The sequence below is a fragment of the Microcebus murinus genome, chromosome 18, assembly GCF_040939455.1.
Source record: "Microcebus murinus isolate Inina chromosome 18, M.murinus_Inina_mat1.0, whole genome shotgun sequence".
Classification (NCBI taxonomy): domain Eukaryota; kingdom Metazoa; phylum Chordata; class Mammalia; order Primates; family Cheirogaleidae; genus Microcebus; species Microcebus murinus.
In genome coordinates this window covers 12,468,240-12,478,460 of record NC_134121.1, presented here as the reverse complement: position 1 = coordinate 12,478,460, position 10,221 = coordinate 12,468,240, and the positions used below count along the sequence as shown (strand labels likewise).

General features: G+C 49.2%; 1 protein-coding gene across 3 annotated transcripts; it reads right to left on the bottom strand.

Annotated features, from left to right (window-relative positions):
* Positions 1 to 394: 394 nt before the first annotated feature.
* Positions 395 to 10,091, bottom strand: SENP3 (SUMO specific peptidase 3). Of its 3 annotated transcripts, none has more exons than XM_075994134.1 (12): positions 9,817 to 10,091; positions 8,228 to 8,953; positions 7,160 to 7,399; positions 6,949 to 7,060; positions 6,651 to 6,716; positions 6,411 to 6,558; positions 6,232 to 6,279; positions 4,726 to 4,803; positions 1,796 to 1,933; positions 1,531 to 1,614; positions 1,394 to 1,475; positions 395 to 928 (listed from the first exon to the last, which is right to left on the bottom strand). In XM_075994134.1, exons 2-11 carry the CDS (start codon positions 8,940 to 8,942, stop codon positions 1,425 to 1,427), a joined length of 1,680 nt encoding a protein of 559 aa, XP_075850249.1. In that variant the 5' UTR covers positions 8,943 to 8,953; positions 9,817 to 10,091; the 3' UTR covers positions 395 to 928; positions 1,394 to 1,424. The 3 variants fall into 3 exon arrangements, with proteins under 3 accessions (XP_075850249.1, XP_075850248.1, XP_012631593.1); XM_075994133.1 differs by having other exon boundaries at positions 1,394 to 1,444; positions 9,817 to 10,087; XM_012776139.3 differs by lacking the exon at positions 6,651 to 6,716 and having other exon boundaries at positions 1,394 to 1,444; positions 9,817 to 10,085.
* Positions 10,092 to 10,221: the final 130 nt, after the last annotated feature.

Genomic DNA, 10,221 nt, shown 5'->3' with positions numbered 1-10,221 from the left:
TGTTCTAAGTATGCCAGGGATGAAGGAATCAAGACCATATCCTAAGGACTGGAAGGATTCCCGTGGCTGGAGGGACGAGTGGAAAAAACGACTTATGGGCCTACGAACATTTGGGATAGCTGTCATGAATCCTAGCTGGCCCCCTCCCCAGTCCCTTCAGTTCCCCAGCTTCCCTCTCACGGTCTCTTAATTTTGAGGCTTCCTGCCCTCTGCTCCCTTGGCTGGGGGATTTGTCTGGTGATGAGACATGGTGTTGACTTTGCCTGAGCCAGCGATACAAAGCTGGCCCCTGAAGTCTCAAGACCAAGAACAGGTCAGCTACACAAGCACTGGCTGGAAGAAGGCCTGAGATAAACATAAACACTAGTTTGAGGCCCCTTAAGGAAGACCACCATTTATGTATCTCCAAAGGATCCTTTATTGACGAGAGCAGGACCGTGGCATTTATATATATATATAAAAAAATGTTTGAAGATCTGGCAGGCAGTTATCCCGTTGCCCGCCCACCACCCCCAGCACTGATTTCCTGCCCCTGGCAAATGGAAGGGGGATGACTGCCCCACCCAGGCCACAAGGCCACACTCCCCTGCAAGTCAGAGGGAGAAAGGGGCTTTACTGTAGCCACCTCTTGCCCATCAGAAATCAACAAGTATTTTCTCAAAGAAAAAAAAATACAGAAACCAAAACATTTAAATATGAAAAACCAAAGGGAATTGGGTAGGGAGAGACAAGAGAAAAGGAACTGGAGTTTCTCAGGAAGGGTCGGTCGCACATGTCCCCCTGCCCATTAATGGGCTTGGGGTCTGGGGTACGAGGCTCACACAGTGAGTTTGCAGTGACACAGCTCCTTGTAGATCTGCCGACGAAGTTTGGGCATGTCCTGCTGGGTGAAGCTGAATGGCTGAGACAGGGCCAGGTGCTTGCAGTACTGGGTGTTAACAAGGCAGGCCATGAGAACCACCTACTGAGCACTCCCCACCCCAAGGTTAGGACATTACATAAGAGATATAGCTCACTTAATCTTTCAGAGAATATACCTATTTCACATACAAAGGGAGCCAGGGTCCCCATAGTCTGGGGTTCAAAAACAGCCTGACTCTAAAGCTAGCATTCTTACTTGATATATGATAGACCTAGAGTTTTAGAGGGAGAAAATACATTGAGTGTTAGGAGGCAGCTATATCAGTGCCAGAGACCAACAATCGGAAACCCAGTCCCAATGTGAGATGGAGAAGCACAGAAGACCAGTGAAATCGGGGTTTCTGTGTTCTAACACAGGTTACTCTCTGCTCCACAACTAGGTGTGAGCCAAGTGAGGGATGCAGAACAGCCTCCCAACCCTTTAACCCAACTGACTCCAGAGCTGGAGGAGGAGGCCTCATCATGTGCTTACCTGCAACACAAAGGCACCACAGTCACTGTCATTATTCTGCCTGGCCACATTCTAGAGAAGAGAAAGAACAGAGGCCCTTCACCTGGAGACTCCCAGGGAAATGACTTCAATTTATACCCCTCCCTCTGGACACTCACCATTTTGAAGTAACCTTTCCAGCCCTGGTGGAAATCCAGTCGGTCTTTCTTCACAGCCTCTGCCTGTAGATACTTGGCAATATGCTACGTGGATGGGGAAAAAGAAAAAGTGATGCCTTAAGTTTCCTAACTGAACCCAGGGCACAGTGGTGGCAGACACAATGCCCAGGTTGCTCCTCGAAGGTCCAAAGCCCACCCTTTTCCCTGGAATGCCTTGCCACTGGCAAGGGCACATGTTGCCCATCTCCCCACTATCCCCTCAAACCTTAGGGCAGCGGCGGTTTAGGGTGCGCTGCGAGTCAAAATAGGTGATGGTGCGTTGCCTCACATCAACAGAGATGAGAGACCAGTGCACCTCCAGGTGGATGGGGATTAGCAGTAGCTCCTTATTGAAGATGTCCACCTAAGAAGACAGTGCTAGAGGTCAGGTACAACACACAGGAGTTGTGCCTATTGCTATGAGGGCTCAAAAGAGGAACACGAGGGCAGGGAAGGGAGCCAAGGGGGAGAATAGAAGACCCAGGCCCTAGACTGTAGGCAAGACTCAGCGTTTGGATGTTTAGATTCTCCAAGGTAAGGAAGGAATGTAGGACAAAATAGGCAGTGTCAGAACAAACACTGAGAGCCCATGATGGGCCAGGCGCTTTCACACATTAAAGGAAGAAGTGCTTAGTAGCTAAGAACCCAGGCTCAGTATTCTGGGGCCAGAATGCCAGATTTGAAATCCAGCTCCTCCATTTACTGGCTTACGACCATGGGCAAGCTACTCAATAACCTTCTATACATCAGTTTCCTTATCTGTAAGATGGTGAAAAGAATACTACCTACCTCATCCATTTGTTATGAGGATTAAACTAGTGAATATCCATAATACACTTAGAATATTGCACGGCATGAAGTAAATGCTCAATCAGTTAATGCTCACAACAATCATACCAGGAAGTTCTCACATTCAACCTAAGGGATGAGGAAACTGCCAGTTGGAAAGTGGTAACTTGCTCAAGGCCAAGGAGTAAGAAATGGCAGATGTGAGACTCAAACTGAGGTATACAGAAGGCCAAGACCTTTTCACTTTATGTCACTCTTGCCTCTACTGGGAGAAGCAGGCCTGCCAGTTCCATGCGGGTGGGTGTAAGATCTTGAATTTGGAAACAAAAATCAGGAGATGCTAGAGCCAATGGTCCTCCTTCATTGTGGAAGTTTCCTTACTTTTGAATTGAAGGGCAGAGAAACCAGAGGAGAAAAGAACTCTTGATTTTCCTCACCCAAATGGTTCCTCTCCCACTTTTGCCCAGTTACCTAGACAGCACATCCTTATTTTTTTTTTTTTTTTTCATTTCCTACATCCAATCTGTAGAGGAAAAAACCAAATTTTTCCTACTATATTTTCACAACACAAAATACTTCTGTGACCTCTGGTCACCAAGAAGTGAGTAGAAATTTCTCCCCACCAACACCCAATCAATTCTGCAACAGATACCAGCTGAGTATCCTTCCAATTCAATTCTGACACTATCTACCTGGAAGTAGCTTCAGATCCCACAGATTGAGGACTCAGTCTCATAAGAATTCTTATGAGTTGCAATCTGATGCCAACTGTAAGCTCCAGGTTATCTGGGTTCCTATAACTACTTCCCTGGGTTTGATTAATTTGCTACAGTAGCTCACAGAACTCAGGGAAACATTTACTGGTTTATTATAAAGGATATTACCAAGGGTACAGACAAAAAGATGCATAGGGCAAGGCATGTGGGAAGGGGTGTGGGATTTCCATGCCCTCTCTGGAACTTCCATGCATTCAGCTATCCAGAAGCTGTCTGAACCCCGTCCTTTCCGGGTTTTATGGAAGTTTCAGTACTGGGCATGACTGATTAAATCTTTGGCCATTGGTGATTGGCTTAATCTTCAGCCCCTTTCCCCTCCCCAGAGGTTGCAGCTGAGATAATCAAGGCTTGGCCTTTCCAGTGACAGCCCCCATCCTGAAGCTACCTAGAGGGGCTAACCATCAATCAGCTTATTAGCACACAAAAGGACACCTTTGGAGATCCCAAGGATTTTAGGAGTTGCATGCCAGGAGACAAGACAGAGACCAAATATGTATTTTTTTTGAGACAGAGTCTCATTTTGTTGCCCGGGCTAGAGTGCCCTGGCATCAGCCTAGCTCACAGCAACCTCAAACTCCTGGGCTCAAGTGATCCTTCTGCCTCAGCCTCCCGAGTAGTTGGGACTACAGGCATGCACCACCATGCCCGGCTAATTTTTTTCTATCTATTTTTAGTTGTCCAGCTAATTTCTTTCTTTTAGTAGAGACGGGTCTCACTCTTTCTCAAACTGGTCTTGAACTCCTGACCTTGAGTGATCCTTCCACTTCGGCCTCCGAGAGTGCTAGGCTTACAAGTATGAGCCACCTTGCCTGGCCTCCAAATATGTATTTCACAAAGCACACAACCTGTCACACAAAGTCATACTGGTTCAACCTGTAAAATGTATCATAAAACTTCTGCCTCTCCCTTCATTTAGCACTCCACTCGAAGTTTCTCACCTGACTACTGTGCTCCTCTCCTGCTTCCGCTCTTTGCCTCCTTTCAATCTATCAGCAAAACAGGAGTTTAAAACTGGAGGCACTTCTCAGCCTGCTTAAAACTCCTCAAGGGCTTCTCAGTACACACAGAATAAAATCTACCCTCCTCAGCCTACCCCACCATGCCTTATATGATGTACTCTCTGACCAAATTTCTATCAGTCTTCCTTTGCTCACTCTGCTCCAACCACATGGGCCCTCTATTTCTCAACCATGTTCTTTTTCACTTTGGGTCCCATGTACTTGCTGTTCCCTTCTTCTAGAACACTCTTCCCCCAGATCTGTACATGGCTGGCTCCTCATCATTCAAGTCTCAGCTATGAGAAGTGTTCCTAGACACACAATTTAAAGCACCTATCTCCCATGCTATCATATTACAGTTTTGATCTGCTCATAGCACTTAACACAAGCTGAAACTTAACTTGTTTATTCTCACTCCATAAGGGCAAAAAGTTTTCCTTATTTAATATTCTATCCTTAATACCTAGAACAGTACTTAACACGCAGGAAACATTTAATCTTTGAAGGACTGAATAGGATCAGGGAAAGGGCTCATAGAAAACAAAACTTTAGAGGCAAGGTGTTACTTAAGTAGATGTGAATTCATAACTCACGTTTTTGGTCCACCTTTTCACCCCGTCATAACCCTTGGTACGGAGTTTATCATAGAAGAAACTATTGAAGAAATGCACCTGTGCCAATGACACAAAAGAGCTGGATGGAATTAAAAGACCACAGACCCTCCCACGAAGTCTCCCCCTCTGCCAGTCTACTCCATTTCATATGGCTCTAAGGGCTGATTTCAACAACTCCTACGCAAATTCACTGACAGTAAGAAAACAAATTATTGTCTTTAACTTTTATTTATTTATTTATTTATTTATTTTATTTTTTTTTTTTGAGACAGAGTCTCACTTTGTTGCATAGGCTAGAGTGAGTGCCGTGGCGTCAGCCTAGCTCACAGCAACCTCAGACTCCTGGGCTCAAGCGATCCTTCTGTCTCAGCCTCCCAAGTAGCTGGGACTACAGGCATGCGCCACCATGCCCGGCTAATTTTTTCTACATATATTAGTTGGCCAATTAGTTTCTTTCTATTTATAGTAGAGACGGGGTCTCACTCTTGCTCAGGCTGGTTTTGAACTCCCGACCTCGAGCAATCCGCCCGCCTCGGCCTCCCAGAGAGCTAGGATTACAGGCGTGAGCCACCGCGCCCGGCCTATTTATTTTTTTAAGACAGGGTCTCACTCTGTCACCCAGGGTGGAGTATAGTGGCACAATCATGTAATAGTTTACTGTAACTTCGAATTCCTGGGCTCAAGTGATCCTCTGGCCTCAGCCTCCCAAGTAGCTGGGATTACAGGCATGCATCACCATGCCCAACTAATTTTTTTCTTTTTCTTTTTTTGAGACAGAGTCTCACTCTCTTGCCTGGGCTAGAGTGCCGTGGCATCAGCCTAGCTCACAGCAACCTCAAACTCCTGGGCTCAAGCAATCTTACTGCCTCAGCCTCCCAAGTAGCTGGGACTACAGGCATATGCCACCATGCCTGGCTAATTTTTTCTATGTTTTTAGTTGACCAATTCATTTCTTTCTATTTTAATACAGATTGGGTCTCGCTCTTGCTCAGGCTGGTTTCGAACTCCTGACCTCGAGTGATTCTCCTTCCTCAGACTCCCAGAGTGCTAGGATTACAGGTGTGAGCCACTGCGCCCAGCCAAATTTTTTCATTTTTTATTTTTGCAGAGATGGAGTCTCACTATGTTGCCCAGGCTAGTCTTGAACTCCTGGGCTCAAGCAATTCTCCCACTTTGGCCTCCCAAAGTGTTGGGATTATAGGCATGAGCCGGCACACCTGGCCCCTAACCATATCTTATAGATAGGTTCCCATCCCAATTCTTGAGGTTAGCCATAGGGAAAAACACTAAAAATTGGTGAAAGGAAAAGAATTGATAAATTCAAGGCCAAGATTACAGATTAGAAATTATGAGATTATCATCTACCACCTCTGCCCCAGGAACAGAGATCTTCTTTATGTAAAATGAAAGAGATGAAAGGGACTGAAAAAGCTGCTTAGAACTGCAGAAGTTCTTTTGGGGACTGAAATAGCTGATTGGGCCTACCTTTTCAGGCACCGTGTCCATAACCAGGTCTCCATACATGTTCATCACCTGGGTGAAAGACGGGAGGCAACTTGCCATGGAGGGTGCAGCATGGGTACAGGGCTCCCCCATGCAGAGGGCCCCCAGACACCCTGCGCCCTGAATCCCCTCTCAGGCATGTTTCTCTACACAATTCTCACCTGGTCATTGAGCCAGTTCTGTCCATACAAGGTCCCCAAGTCATCCATGGTCAGCACATGCCGCTTATAGGCCACTCGAAAGCCCCTCACCATGGCATTGCCTGGCATCCGCTGGTATGACTGGATCAGCTGCAGCACCAGGCCCTTCCTGAGTAGGCCAAGGGTGGAGTCACACAAGAGACGATGCAGCTGGGGCACATAGAAATACTACTACTTCCTAGAATAAAAATCTTAACTGACCCAGTTGTTTTTTGTTTGTTTGTTTTAGTCATGGGTCCCCTTGAGGCTCTGCTGAAGGCCCACTCCCTAGAAAGAGGCACATGAATACTCAGGTATACATAGTATTCAAGGTGCCAGGTAAAGACCCTCCCAGTCGGCTTACAGGGACTTGGCACCTTGCCTGCAGATTCCTCCCCTTCAGCTCTACCTTCCTTCATCTCCCCAAGTACATTCCTATGGGAGAAAAGGCAGCAGCATTCTCTCCCCATCCCCCAGGTCCCAGACCTCCTCTGAAGGGCACTAGTCTTTTAAACCTCACCTAGAAGGCGTAGAGAACTCCTGCTGGAAAATGTCCTCCAATTTCTCTACTACCTCATCAGTGCTGAGGGGGATGAGGCTGCCATAAGTTTGAAGGAATTCATCTAAGATGCCTAAGTGAGGGAGAGAGAAAGGAGTGGAGTGAGGCCTCCAAACTGTGCTCTAGGAGTCAGCCCAAGAGAAAAGAGGCTAGATCCTCTAGGGCTCCTTACTCTGTACGCAGGTCACATGCTCCTCTCGCAGGGGGCTATGCTGGCCAGCTTTCTCCCCAGGCCGCTCTGCCTCTTCCGCAGTGCCCAAATCTGAGCCTTGAAAAAGCTCCTGGGCCACATGATCCCCAATGCTGCATACATTGCTTATGAGGATGCTGGCATCAGGGGGTGCCAGGCTGCGCTCCCCTTCTGGCCCTGATGGTCCCCCAAAGCCATTGGGCAGAGTACACGAGAGGAGGCCTACAGGACAGGGGAAATAGAATGAGGATGAGAAATTGGCCAGGTGAAAAGACAATCAGATACATACAATTAACGATGGACACAAATGGTAAGACCACAAGAAGGATAAACTGAAGCAGAATCAACCAATATAAGAAATGGAGACCACAAAGCATAAGGTAAGGATGTCCAAGAGATTCTAAAGGGACAGGGAGAAAGAGTTCCTACTCATAGACAGGAGGAAAGAAAGAAAAGATTAGTACTCAGCGATGTAAATTTCAGGGATATTTGTCACCACTAACCTACCAAACACCTAGCATGGTACCCAGCATAATATATAAGCTCAACAAATATTTGAATGTTTAATAAAGATATAGAAAGACTGAAATCATTTGGCTAGAGTTCTCCAAAAGGGAAATATTCTGAGCGAGAATGTCACACACAACCATACAGATGATGTACTCCAATACTGGGAGAGGTCTCATGCCATCACTATGAGAATGGCACCTTCTGGAGATATTCACACAGGGACTCTTACGCTGAGAGACCAAAAAGGGATTTCAAGTGGACAAGACTGTCTAATTTTTCTAAACCACAGCTCCTTTTCTCCTCTGTGCTCAAGACCAAAAGACATCTACTTAGGGATTCTGTTTCCAGCTGACTGTCTCCTAGGCTTACTTTCTGCTCAGAGTGGAGCTTAATGAAGACATTTCGCAGCTACTCTGGACCCCTCACTCTGCCATCCTACTTTCCTTAGGCCCAGTTCTCACCACAGCAAGAGGCTCCTGGTGCTCCAGGCTCTTAGCCATCCCTACCCCCCCACCCCGCCCCACCCCTTTCCCACCTTACCCGAGTCAGGGTCCAGAGGAGATTTTGGAGTCCACCTTAGTCCATCTTCCTCCATGGGGGGCCCAGAGGGCACTGGTGGAGACCCTCTCACCCCATCCTCAGCCATGAGAGCACCTAGCAGACCCAGCCGGGGTGGAGGTGGTCCCCGGGGGGAGTCAAAACGACAGCAGGGTGATGGCACCTGTGGCGTCGCACCCCCTTCCTGGGGTGAAAGATGGTTCTTGGGGTGTGCAAGGCTCCGCCGCCGGCCCCGGTGGCGCCCCCAAAGCTTCCAGTGGAATGTCAGCGAGGTGCTTTTTGAGTACAACAGCATCTGGAAGGCTCTCATAGCTCGGCGGCGGCGCTGTGAGCAGGTTTTTCGATGAGTGGGGCGGGGAGGGCGAGGCCGCTGGGAGGTTCCCAACTGACCCCATCTGGGGGGCAGCCTCCAAGCTGCCACTTCCTCCTCCTCATCTTCCTCCTCCTCCTCCTCCTCTTCTTCCTCCTCTTCACTAGCTGAGGCATCAAAAGAGGGTCGAGGGACAGGGAGGCGTCTGGCTGGCACTGTGGTCCCTGACCCAGGATCTGGCCCAAAGCCTCCTCCTGACTTAAGTCGGGGTTTGGGGGGTGGGGGCCAACGAAGACGCTCCCTCCTGGGGCTTGAGTAAGCTGGGGCTATGCCAGGTCCAGGAGGCTCAGGGCCCCAAGACCCAGTCCCTTGTATAGTCTCTTTCATCTTCCAGTACCCTGTAAAACAAAGGTTACAGTATCAGAATCCAAACATCCTGTCCCCCAGATCCTGCATCTTTTCCTTAGCATGGCCCCTCTGGATTCAAATACAGATAAACTAAGAAAAGAGGAAAAAACATGAAACTCCTAACTTCATATTTTCCCACTTAACATGGTCCACAAAGGGCCCCTTTAGAGTCTGTGCCATCATCTCTCCCCTGCCCAGGTAGAGGAAAGGGAAACTGGCTAAGCAGCAGGCCTTAGGGATCTTTTTCTCAGAGCCTGAGGTTAAATCCAGTAGCTTTGTCAGGCTCTGACTTCTGTATTTGAATACCACCAGCACTGTCCTTTGAGAGCATAAGAATGATTTCTTTGCTCAGGGAGATGGCTCAGCACAGGAATCCTGACATGGTACAGTGCTACCTGAGGAGAACACAACTTTCACAGGGAAACTGTGAGCTAAAGTGGGAAGACACTTCTTCTCTGCCACTCTGGAATGAATGGTGGGTGTGGACATGCTGAGGTAATCTCAGGTGGGAATGAGGATACCAAGGCTATGGTTCAGGGGATTGAGTCTCATAAAAGGGGAAGGACTTTGAAGGAAACTGAAAGAGAACAGAATCGGTGCTGAAGCAGCCGAATCAAGGTGCTAGAGCAGAATTGAGCTGCGCGAGCCAGGCCGGCCCAGTTCCCTCCTGCTTCATCCCCAGGAACCAGAATGAGTCCCAGCACCGGTGTGGTCCTACAAGCTCGGACGGCTCGGCGGACAAGGGCCTTAAGAAGCCCCTACGAAGGCCTCTTGGCCCCAGTTAGGTGGGAGCGAGGCCCAGGAATGGGAGAGGCCAAGGCAGGGCTAGGGGGAGGGGTGGGGGCGTCCTCACCGGGAGTGGGGAAGCCGGGCGGACGGGCCCGAGGGCGGGCGTCTCCGGCCTCAAGCTTCCCGGCTCATCTCTCCGGCGACGGCGGCGGCCCCGCCACTCCTGCTGTCTTCAGGCACAGCCGTCTCAATTCAGGATTCCAACGCTTCTGGGCCGCGTGCCGCGCCGCCGAGCCGCCCCGCCGCGGCCGCCTCTTGCTCTGCTTCAGCCTCCACCTCCACCACCACCACTACTACCACTACCACCACCACCACCACCACCACCACCTCCTCCCCCTCCTCCTCCTCCTCCTCCTTCCCCTCCCGCGAGCCCCAGGCCCACCGGCGGTGGTGGCGCACGATTACTACGTCACACCCGGCGAAGAGCGCCGGCGCGGCTACCACGCGCTGGGTCTCGCCTACCCAGGAA

Coding starts and splice junctions, on each gene's coding strand:
- SENP3 (XM_075994133.1), bottom strand. CDS start 8,942: ATGAAAGAGACTATACAAGGGACTGGGTCTTGGGGCCCTGAGCCTCCT. Junction 4,804..6,231: donor TGGACACGGTGCCTGAAAAG/GTAGGCCCAATC, acceptor TCATTGGCACAG/GTGCATTTCTTCAATAGTTT. Junction 929..1,393: donor GTGGTGCCTTTGTGTTGCAG/GTAAGCACATGA, acceptor GTTAACACCCAG/TACTGCAAGCACCTGGCCCT.